Raw genomic sequence first — 12,370 nt, 5'->3', positions numbered from 1 at the left:
ACATGGATTCCACCTTTCAGTGCAGGAGTGTCAGCATCACATAGGAAAAACATATGGGATGGAATATATATATATGTCTGGCTACGTTTGGTAAATAAAATCTCCCCAGATTCAGACTTGACTTTTTGTTATTATTCTTACTTTAATTACAGATAAACAGTGTAGAACTCTGTCTCAAATGCATTTTGATAAATACAAATATCCATTATCTTAATACTATATAAATGTGGACTTTCCAAAATCAATTAAAGATATTATAAAATATAGCCAGAGTATATAAAAATAAGATACAATTTTTTAAAAAGACCCGGGAAATGTATCAGATATTATACCTTTAAACCATATGCAGGAAGTTCAAATTGAAATCTGACTTAAATTCATTTTTTCCAGTTTACCCTAGACCATTTTATAAAAGACATCGATTAATATTTATAATTATTACACACTGCAATTAATATCCTAACATAAAGCTGCTTAGTTATTTAAAATATTTTTTTAATTGACGTATAGTTGATTTACAATGTTGTGTTAGATTCCGGTGTACAGCAAAGTGATTCAGTCAGACATATATTTTTTTTTTTTTGGATTTTTTTCCCTTATAGGTTATTACAAAATATTGAGTATAGTTCCCTTGCTATACAGTAGGTCCTCATTGTTTATCTGTTTTATATATAGTAGTTTGTATCTGCTAATCCCAAACTCCTAATTTATCCACACCGTGGCCCCCCCACCCCTGGCCTTTCCCCTTTGGTAACCATAAGTTTGTTTTCTAACACTGTGAATCTGTTTCTGTTTTTGTAAATAAGTTCATTTGTATCACATTTTAGATTCCATATATAAGTGATATCATATGATAAAAGATTTTGCCTGACTTACTTCACTTAGTATGATAATCTCTAGCTCCATCCATGTTGCTGCTAATGGCATTCTTTTTTTTTTTTTTTTATGGCTGAGTATAAAGCTACTTAGTTTTAGTGAAAAAATCAAAATTTTTCATGGAATCAAATATGCCATTCCCCAAACGCCCATTTTTGCATTCTGTAATGACTGCCTATTATACCGGGTAAAAAATTTTATCCAGCAAACTTTCCATTTTCATTTTATGCTCTTAAAAAAAGAATCACCTTTTGACGTTTAAAACAACATGCCCCAATTTGGAATGGATATTTAAAAACAAGGGCACTAAGATTAAAAAATAAGTCTTTTAAAAGAAGAAGTTCTGCCCTTTACCTGGGTTTCTGTTGTTAGACAAGATTTGAAACTGCCTCTTAAATCTATTTATTTTTCTTTTTAAGACTCTCCTCCTTGACTTGTGTCTTATTTTTATCTGCCTAAGCTTAAATATCTTCTTTTGAGCTTAAACCCTCGAAAACATTGGGTGTAATTTATCTTCCCAAAAGAGAATTCTTGAGACCCTGAGATCTATGAACATGGATTTGTTGATGTTTTTAATTCATTATAGATGTTTAACACATGTAGAGAATCATAAGCTTGATAAATTTCACAAACTGAAGTCACCTATATAACCATCACTTAGATCAAGAAACTATATTACTAGGACCCCTGGAAACCTCTCCGTGCTCCCTCCCACTGGCAACCCCTTCCCCCCACCAAGGATAACCACTATCCTGACTTCAGTATAGATTGGTTTTGCCTGAACATTGTGTTTAATTCAACTGATTTAAAATATGTTTGTAATATTCCAGAGGTTTTTCTTTTTTTCCTTTTTTTAAGATGAATTATTTTATCTGTAAAACAGATTCTTATACAGATTAAAAAAAATCTGTTTATAGTGGCACATATTTTTATTTCAGCATCTACTCTGCTTCCTTCTAGATTAAAATTCTTTATTTAAAATATGATAATTCTTCTACCTCCTTGATCCTTCATAACCTAGGCCTAGAGGAGGAAGCCTGAGTAGAGAAAGTAACTATTATGTATTTACATTTTATGGTACACAAAAAATTAAAGCTCAAACAGTGAAGGTGTTAATTCAGTGAAAGATTTTTACTGAGAAGTTTTTGGCCTATTTAACGTGTTGGGACAGCAACCGATGGCCTTATTTCTAGGGTATATCCTCTTAAGGGCTCAGAGACTTTAGTGATAATGCTGGCAAGTCTTAATCTCATATTGTGGCAATTTGATAGTTCATTTCATGGCATCTTCAGAAATGGAAATAGTATAAGTGAGGTTTTAAGTATAGGAGCAGAATATGGAGGTTGTTAAGGTTTATTGGGGTACTGTTAAACTAAAACAGGAGAACAGCCAATTATTTTACCAGCAAAATGGATTTATCTGGGAGCAGGTAAGAACTGCAATTTAGGACATGCAACTATGGCAAACCACATGCAAGTTCAGCAAGGCAAAGGAGAGGATACTCTTTTATAGAGGAGAAGAGGAATTTGGGAGGGTCATTGGAGGAAACTGGGAGTTCAAAGTATAGTGGCTTTTCTTTGGCTGAGTTGTGACAGTCTCTCATTGGTTGTACTGTTGCCAGGCAAGGAGAAAATCTTCCTCCTGCTGGTGGTAGTAAGCTAGTGTCACTTCTATAGGGGATGCAAGGTAAGTCTCTTCCTGTTGGGATCTGTATTGATGCTGGGTAGTATGTCCAGGAGAGCTCTCCCTGCTGGCCTCCCAACTCCATTTTAGGAGGTTTCCCTTTTAATTTTCATAGTACTCAGTTTTCCATGAGCCAGGTTTTGCACAGTAGTTACAGTCTTCCTCAAGGCCTAATTGAGGGACTGGTGCCTATATCTGTGTCCCTTCTCAGACATGAGGGTTTCGTAGCTCTTGGGGGCTTTGCACTTGAGAAGCCTTCCAATTTAGTTTTTTTCATTGAGGGCCTTATGAGGTGTTAGAATCTCTCTTAGGTATCTGTGAGGAAGGCAATGAAAGATTTTGGTTTTCCTGTGTAAGCTTCATTCTTCCCACAGATAACATGTTCATATTTCCCCCTGGTTTTCTTTTAGATGGCTCAAGATTTGATGGTCCTAGGAGCATTAAGAAAAAATTGTAATTTTGGGTAATCGCTTGTGTACCAGTTCTTTCTCTTATTTTAGAGTTCAGGAATCATAATGGCTTGATAGAAATGAACAAGTGTGGGACACCTTCTTTCCTAACTCTTGAGCTGTGGTGCACTCGTAGAAAGTCATTGTAGCCTAAGGATGAAAGATGGCTACACAGAAAAAGGAGAGAAAAAACTTTAAGAGATGTGGAAGGGTAGCAGAGAGGTTGTACAGAAGCATGGGCTCAATCCGGGATCTTTCTGAACCGACAAAAACCTTTCTGTCTTGAGCATAACTCAAGGATGGAGCTTCAAGGTGGAATCTTCCTTGGCAGTGGTGAGAGTAGGGTAGGGTAGGGAAGGATGGTAAGGAGGAGGGCAAGAAACTGAGCAATCAAGGGCTCTTACCACATGCACGCTAAGTCCTTGCTGCACATCCAGCTGAGCAAACCCTGAAGTTTGTGGAAATAAGGCCTAGACATGGAATTTTTTGAAATATGAACTTTACTGTTTACTTAAAAAAATAAATAATGGGAAGAAAAGAGCAGAGCGTTCACTAGCTAGAAGAGTCTCTGGCTACTTCACCTTAGTTTTTAACACTTCAGTTTTAGATATTCTTTTTTCACATGAGTGCAATTCTGAGACTTATACCCCACTCCCATCACGGGAAAGTTTTTTTGAATCGATAGGGGGAAGTCCTTATATAATATAAAAACTTACACTATATGTTTGAAGAGTGATTCAAGTATACATCCTGAAAAGGGGAGAATAACAGTAAACAAGATGAATATATACATTTGAAAAGAGATTTCAAATATACATTTTTCTAGCTACAAGGTTAACAGGAGACAGGATAAAGTATAGATCTAAAAAGAGGTTTGCATATTAATATGAAAATATTTAAACTTTTAGAAATGAACAAAACCCAACTCTTGCCCTCAGAGTGTTTTTGCTTTAATGGGAAGGTAAGAGATAATAAATGCAGTCCCAGTTTCTTTATATTAAATAGTAATTACCTAATAGTATTGCTCTAAAGGGTGAAAAGATGTATTCTGGCATATAGTAGATACCCAGTACATGATAGTTTCCCTTATTTTATGGGTTGCTTGCTTATTAATAACTGCTAATTGGCAGAGTGTGATAAGTGCTGTAGAGAGATGCGATCTTGTTATAGGAACATAGAGAAAGAAAAGATGACTTTAAACTGGGAGAATTAGCAGAATTTCATGACAAAGTAGTTTTGAGATGGGTCTGGACGAAGTGAGTACAATTTGCCATGTGGAAATTGGGGTCAAGGGCATTCTGGGGAGAAAGAATAGCATGAGCAAAGCTGTGGAGGCAGGAAGGCACATGTCCTGGGGGTGGTTTCCTTGGTGAATTCCTGGTGTCAGTATCTTTAGGTCTTTCCCATGGAGCTGGTCAGTTTCCCCAGTCCAGAGTCTTGTGAGCCCCTGCCTGGAGAGAGAACTCTGGCTGCCTGTGTTCTGGGAGCTGGTGAGAAGAGGCTGGTTTCTCCACATACAGTAAGCCTGTATTCCCATCATTCTTATGGCTCAGGCACAGTACTGCGTCTCACCTGTGCCTGTGTTGCCTTTTCCAGAGAAATCTCCAGTCTTCTTCTGAGGTAGAAGGAGGACAGTTACCCTTGAGTTTGGAGTGGGGTAGGGGTCTAGGGATTAAATTGTTTTGAACCAGTTCTGTTTATTTTAGAACCTCCTTTTTTTCCATTTCCAGAGCTACTGGTACCCTGATTCTTGAGCCATTTAATAAGCATTTTGTGTTCTAAGTAGGATTAGTTCCTGGTTTTATATATTACTGATTTAGGATTTAGCTTTCAGGTATGCTAAATTGGTTATTGCTTATCCATTTATCCTTCTAGCTTCAGATATTTTGTTTGCAGTTGTCACCTCTTCTTTTCTGTCTGCCCTGTTGTAGTTTTTTTTTTTTTTTGAATCCTTTTCCCCCTTTTATTTTTTATTTATTTATTTATTTATTTTGCTGTACGTGGGCCTCACTGTTGTGGCCTCTCCCGTTGCGGAGCACGGGCTCCGGACGCGCAGGCTCAGCGGCCATGGCTCACGGGCCCAGCTGCTCCGCGGCATGTGGGATCTTCCTGGACCGGGGCATGAACCCGTGTCCCCTGCATTAGCAGGCGGACTCTCAACCACTGCGCCACCAGGGAAGCCCCTGTTGTAGTTTTTAATGGGGTTTCAGGACCAAGTGAAATTAGATCTATGTTTCAATATGCCATCTTCACCCTGAACCCGAGGTTTCTTTATTTCCTTATCACATTATAGTTAGATTCATTGCTTTAGTGAGAAGCTCCCTCTTTAAAAATCCTATGCTAATTATGAATTGACATAATGAGATAAAATACTATTGTTATATTTTCTTCTGACTTGCTAAGAGCCAAAGAAACATCTGAGGACCAGGATTGTTTTAAAGTCTCTGGAAAAATTGAAAGAATTCTGCTGCGATTCTGCCCTTCCTCAAAATAGAGTCCAGACAGAGTCTCTTCAGAAGAGATTTGCAGTTCTGCCAAAATGTACTGATTTTGATGATATCGATCTTCTACGTGCAAAGAATGCAGTTTCTTCTGAAGATTCCAAATCTCAAACTAGTCAAAAGGTATGTAACTCTTATATAGATGAATATCCAGTTACTTAGAACTGTAGGTTCTCACGTGCCATTAGGTTTGTGGGTTCACTCAGGGCACTGGTTCCCAAACTTGGCTGATCATCCAAATGAGCTGAGGGAGCTTTTGCTTTTTAGTTTTTTGTTTTTAAATTCCTGGAGATTGTGATTTACTATGTATTAAGGCAGGATGAATTAGTTTTATTAAAACAATAGAAAACCAAGAAAACCTCCCAGCAGATTCTGATATACAGCCTGGATTAGGAGCCACTGACTTGGGGGGATTCTTTATTAATAATTAATACAAGCACAGTTTCTTATAGTCCTCCTTATAGTTTCCATGATTAGTCTGGAAAATCACAGTGAATAATTTGTAGAGATGTTTTGAGGTTTTTAGTTGAAAGCTTGGCTGATATAATAAATTCAGAGTTTAACCAAACGTATATGGCTTCCTTACTTCTTCCACTGTTCGGTGATTATTAGTATTTTTCACCATTGCAAAATCAGGGAATTTAACTCTTGATCCATCATTGAAATCTATTATAAATCAGAATTAGTGGTTCTCAGCCCAGCTTTAAATTAGAATCACCTTACTGTCATAATTTTGTATGGTGACAGTTAGTTACTGGACTTATGATCACTTCATAATGTATTTGACTATCAGATCACTATGTTGTACACCTGAAACTAACGTAATATTGTATGTCAACTATACGTCAATAAAATAAAATACCGATAGTAAGAACCCTTCTTCAGAATCATGTTTAGTTAGTTTTCATGAAAAACTGGGCATGGATATCGTTTAAAAGCTCTCATTTTAATGTCTAGCCATGATCGAAAACCATGGAGTTAGAGAACTAGTTCTTTACTTTTTTTTATGAGTCATTTAAATCTAATGAAAACTATGGATTTGTTACTCAGAAAAATACTCAGACCAACACAATTTTGTATCTAATTTTCAGAAGTTCACACTCCTTCCCACAAAGTCCAGATTCATGAACTCCTCCTTCAGCCAGGCTGTAAGATCCATTGACTTATTTTACATCATCAGAAAAAAAGTTGCTTTGTTTTCATTTTTAATCTTTTTTTAGTACTTAGAAGCAGTTCACCTGAGTGTAGTGGTCATAAAGTATAGAGGTCAAAAAGTTTGTCTGTGTATGTTCACTTTATTAATTGGAGAATTTATCCTAGGGTCTCATGAGATTTACTGTTGGTTTATACATAAAATGACCAACTTGGCATTTCTGATTCACAGCACATTAGAAGTAACCAGTTAGAAGGGACACCGAGAAATAGGTCCTGAAAGTCCCATTTTATTATTCTCATCATCCTCAATTGTCAAGACAAAGTTAAATTGAGTTCAGAATGCTGTCTCTGGGAATATGAAAAAGAGTATATCTGAGAAATATTTTCACCCAAATGGTGGGGAAAAAAAGTTGCTTAATACTCAAGTATTCAGATTGACTTGTTTATTCATATCCCGTATGCTTAAAACTATTTGCTGGATTCCTACTTTCATTCCCTATATGAATAAGGTATAAAGTAAGAACTTTCTTTTTCCAGGAAATATATTTTTTTAAGTATTCATTAAGTTTTGCAATATGTGGTTTTCTTGAATTTTAGATAACAGTCATGGAAACGAAGTAGAAAATCCATCATAATTAAAAGCAAATGCATTCTCCAACCTGGTATATTGACCCACTTTTCTCCTGCCATACCTGTCCATACCTTACCAGATCTCATTGCTGATCTTTGGAGGTTTGCTTGGCTTCGCTATTCAGATAAACTGTGTCTCTACCTGCTATTCCAGCTAAGCTGAATTTTTTAAACCTTTAGCAACTGCAACTGTAAAGAACGTGTTTCTGGGCTTTCCTTGGACTGCGGTCCCCTCCCTGGGCCATATAAGACATTTCTCTTTCTCTCTTCTCTGCCTCTGCTGGTCACTAGTCTTTTAGGCCATATTTTTAATCTCAGGGGTAGCTGGTAAGTTTTTAGATGTTGGCAGTGACCCAGTGACAGTTAATTAGAAGCTGGATTTATCCTTTTGACAAAAATAATCAATAGTCAATCTAAGAAAGAAGTGAAAAATTTTATTTGAGCCACCCTGAGGATTATAACCCAGGAGGTAGTCTCTCAGAGAGCTCTGAGAACTGTTCCAAAGAAGTAAAGGGCGGGGAGGCCAGCATATGTGTGATTTTGGTAAAGGGGGTATGTGCACTCAGGCACACATCTCGGTAGAAGGTTGCTGCTAGTCACAAGGAACAGACATCTTAGTTAATGATTTTAGTGCTTTTCTAAGTATGGGATGATGCAAGAATCCAGGTTTATAAAAAAATTTCTCCTGAAAATATCTAACTATCTGAGGGCAAGTTTCACAAAGAGCCTCATCCTGATCTTCCTGAATTCCTTTCAGGGTGTAATATAGGTCAGCAACCACAGTAGCTAATGACTTCATTCTTGTAGAATTGGTTGATGGGCAAACAGTCTTTATTTTATAATCGGTTCCCTTTCGGTCTTAATTTCAACCAAGGTTTGGGAGGCATTTTGTGATCAATTTGTCCTATGGCGCTAGGAATACTCATTCTCAGGTCAGGCAAGGATTTTGTTGATAGGCCACCCACTGTGCTGTTCCTGGACTAGGCCCTGTTCACAGTAGCCGAGAGCCTCTGAACCACCTGTCTTATAGTCTGTTATGGTCTAGAAAACGATTCTCTCTTGTTGATTCTTCCCATATCTAGAGTTACACTATTAAAATCACTGATCATATAGGACTGTATATTTTGTCAATTGTTTTAAGTCGCCTAATCATTAATTTTATTGGAGGCTCAGTCATACATTTGATAACGCAAGAAACAATTATATTATAAAATAGGCAGAATACAAGTAATATAGCTAGTAACGTTAATAAGGTCATAAGTAAGTATTTAAGCTAAGAAGACTTCCATTAGGTGCCCAGTGTCTCCCCAGGTCGTCTGACCGGTATGTTATGCACCAATGGCTATCTTTAAGGGAAATGGTATGTTGGCATTGTATATAAAGTTCCCCATAGATGTCTGTGTGTACGAGGCGAGTGGGTGGGTCATCGTGACCCCTTAAAGGATTGAGAAAGAAATGTTAGTTTCCAAGGAGTTATAAGGCTGGCACCAGAAGGAGGAAAATTGATCTTCATGGTTGAGCAGGTATTTCTGCTAAACCTAAGCATAAGGCAGATAGATGCACAATGCACACTGAAGGGGAGGGAGGGGCCCAAAATGGGGAGAGAAAAATTTTATGTTTAGATTTTTCTTGCCTTTTCTTAAAATATGAATTTTTATGTCATCAATTGTACAGATTTGTTTCATTTGACCTTAATAAGTCTCAGAAGCAAGGAATTCGCTCTAAGCTGTGAACTGGATTTAATTATGGTTTTCATATAGACAGGTGGATATCAGGAATACTAATGTTGAAAATGTAACCTTGTGCTTTATGCTTTCCAAAAGCTGTTTCTCATCTCTCTTTACCAAACAAATTGTGATTCTTTCTTGGAATAAGGGTTATGGAACATACTATCTTTTAGACTGTACTTGGAAATTTAAACGTTGAGTGCAGCGTTAGCTGCTGGCATGCTTGTTGAGAGTGGTTTTGCCTTACCGCTGAGGGAGACAGATCGATGCCTGATGACTTTTTGTGCCTTATATATCTGGGAATAAAGAAAAGAAAATGGTTAATTATAATTGGTTTAATGAAATCCAATTTAAAGAGAAGTATAGAAAGCTTTTTTAGTTTAGGCTTTCAAAATTTGCTCAAATAATTATACAGTAGTTTAGTTTGGCTCACTTTTTTAAGTCATTTACTTTGAGAAAATTCCAAACCTGCAAGAAAATATGCCTAATACATGATATACTCTTGTAAACTTTTCACTTGGATTCACCAATTATTAGCCTTGTGCCAAATTTACGTTCTGGAACTATTATTACAGTTAATACTTTTTAAACTATAAAAATCTTTCGGTTGCCAGGACAAGACACTCAGTCATTGTGGATCATCACATAGCAGTTGTGAAAACTTACAGAAGACTTCTGATTCTAAACCATCTAACAAACGGACCAAAAGCATCTACACCCCCTTAGAATTACAATACATAGAAATGAAGCAGCAGCAGAAAGATGCAATTTTGTGTGTGGAATGTGGATATAAGTATAGATTCTTTGGGGAAGATGCAGAGGTAAGTTGTTTTCTCAGACACTGTTTCCTGTTTTTTTGTCCAGCCTTAAATATTTTCCAGTGTTTTTATTTCATTTTCTGACCTCATGGAGAAGCTAATGTGATCAATTACCTTCAAAAATACTTTCATTTAAAGTAAAAACTAAAAATAGACACAAGCAAACTTGGTGGATGCTAGATTTGTGGGGAAGGAAGTGAGGGGTCCCTATTGGAATGTTCGTGCTTATTCTCCATGGTGCTGGCCCAGTACCTTTCATCCATCGAAAGTCAGTTGTGAATGAACCATAATCATGTGAGTATTCCTAATGAAGACTCAAGCAAGAAAAAGAAAATTGAGATGTACAGATATTCCTCTTTTTACCCTTAACTTATGAATTTTCATAGCCAGGAACATAGTTAAATCTCAGTGGAAGAGCACATTAACTCTGCCAGCCACCAACAAGTGTGTGAAGTCTTACAGGTCTCCGTATATCAGCTGTCTTGCTATCTTAGTCTAAGGTGGGTTTGTATTTAATTTGGGGTGTTTGATAATGGCCTAAGTTAAGAAGGTTAAAAGTAAATTTGAGCATTTAGGGGCAAGCTTAGGCTTGGTATTGCTGGTGGTGCTGTTGAAGTCACGAATGATTGTGATGATCTCTTAGTTTTAGGCCTGGTTGGATAGTACATCTTCAGAGAGTGATGAGGTGGCTCGTCTGCCACCTCATGAATGGGGAGTGGAGACCTGGCCAACTTTTGTTCTTCTAGTGTCCTAAGTCCTGTGGCTGGAAAGTGGTGTTCTCTAGTTCAGATGGCATGATGCTCTCTTTTGTGTCATGAAATTAGACTTTGAAACAGCATCCGCGTGTTTCCTGAGGACAGGAACCACGTGGTTGGCCTCTTATAGATGAAGGGGTGAAAGAAGTGCTGTTGTCTGTCCTTCTCTCTAGGTTGAGTGCTAAATTCAGCCTTGACCACAGTAAAGACTGATGTCTTCTTGCCCTGCAGTGATGAACTAATACAGTTCAGAGACAGGTGGTATAGGGGAGTGAGAGTGGAGGAATGACTCCAATTCCGTGGCCCCAGTGGGCAATATCTAAGCCCTGGGACTTTGTAGAAAAACGTAGGGAATCAGGTGGTGCTGCCTGATTCTGCATTCCTATCATTCATGCATCATTAAGTAGCTAACCAGACCAGGGGGTTCTTTTCTCACTTCCTCAAAGATGCCCTCTGTCCAAGGAGGTTCATCATGTATGTATACTCTGTGGTATCTCCTAATTTTCAGTTATTTGCATGTGCTAAGTAGCAAATTCTTATTCTACTTCAGTCTCATGGTCTCTGTGTTGTGCAGGGAAAGCTCAGCACTTTTAAGGTTTTGATAGATCTAAGCACATAAAAGAAAACCTGTCATATTTTTCTGAGTTGTTTATAAATATAGATGTTGGCTTTGCGGTTAGGCCATGGACGCTGTTAAAAAAAAGATAAAACCATAGGCTTGTACACAGTGAATGTCTTTTAAACTTTTTATTGACATACCGCACAGAGAAGTGCACAAATCCTAAATGTATACCTTGATGGATTTTTAACAAAGTGAACAAACACTGCACAGGGAATCTAGAAGTAGAAATTTATTGATATTTTCTTCTTAAATTTTTTTAGATTGCAGCCCGGGAGCTCAATATCTACTGCCATTTAGATCACAACTTTATGACAGCAAGCATACCTACTCACCGGCTGTTTGTTCACGTACGCCGCCTTGTGGCCAAGGGATATAAGGTCAGCTTTGGCTTCAACTTGTGGGAAAAGGGGATTAGAGTCTCTTCCAGAGAGGGAAATGTTTTCTAAGATGGTAGGCTATAACTGGTTTTGGAATTTGATATTTTGGAGAAGTTAAAATTTGTCATAATTATTGGCAGTATAGCTCCATGAGTTTTTAACATACTAGATATTTAGGGTAAAAAGTTTTTTCAACTCTGTGATGGAGTGTTTCATAGTGATTTATCCACACTTGCAAGGTCCTTGTGGTACTTATTACTTAAGCCCTACCTCTGGACATTGTGGACTAATTTGTTTATTTTAAATGTTTCAGAATTAACCTTTCAAAGTCTAGAATTAATGTTTTGTTAACAAATTTTCCATCGTATTTGATATGCAGTATTTCTTACTTTTGTTGAAGGTGGGAGTTGTGAAACAAACTGAAACAGCTGCGTTAAAAGCCATTGGGGACAGCAAAAGTTCACTCTTTTCCCGGAAATTGACTGCTCTTTATACAAAATCTACACTTATTGGAGAAGATATCCTTTTCAAATAGGAATTGTTTTTCTTAAATGTTACAAGGACTTTGTTTTAAATAGCATTTTTTAAAACTGTTCTTTGATTGGGTACCTTTTTGATGAGATGAGGCCGTATGGTTACCTTGACCTGTGATTCGTAAGGTACTGAAGAGAGAAGAGTTGATATTGGCTGGAAAGAAGCATTTTTCAAATGCCATAGTAAAAGGAGAGTTCATTGTATTTTAAGAGCAAGAAAAAAGAGAGCCTGATAAAAGATGAT

General features: G+C 37.2%; 1 protein-coding gene across 1 annotated transcript in view; it reads left to right on the top strand.

Moving 5' to 3' along the window:
• The window catches only part of MSH3 (mutS homolog 3), a 180,989-nt gene that overhangs the window by 7,210 nt on the left and 161,409 nt on the right, over window positions 1-12,370 (top strand). The window contains exons 3-6 of the mRNA XM_060009221.1: window positions 5,412-5,632; window positions 9,636-9,842; window positions 11,477-11,593; window positions 11,994-12,113. Coding sequence (XP_059865204.1) covers window positions 5,412-5,632; window positions 9,636-9,842; window positions 11,477-11,593; window positions 11,994-12,113 — 665 coding nt within the window. The remainder of the gene's footprint in view (window positions 1-5,411; window positions 5,633-9,635; window positions 9,843-11,476; window positions 11,594-11,993; window positions 12,114-12,370) is intronic.

The sequence above is a fragment of the Delphinus delphis genome, chromosome 3 (genome assembly GCF_949987515.2).
Source record: "Delphinus delphis chromosome 3, mDelDel1.2, whole genome shotgun sequence".
Lineage (NCBI taxonomy): Eukaryota > Metazoa > Chordata > Mammalia > Artiodactyla > Delphinidae > Delphinus > Delphinus delphis.
This window is presented reverse-complemented; position numbering and strand designations above follow the sequence as displayed.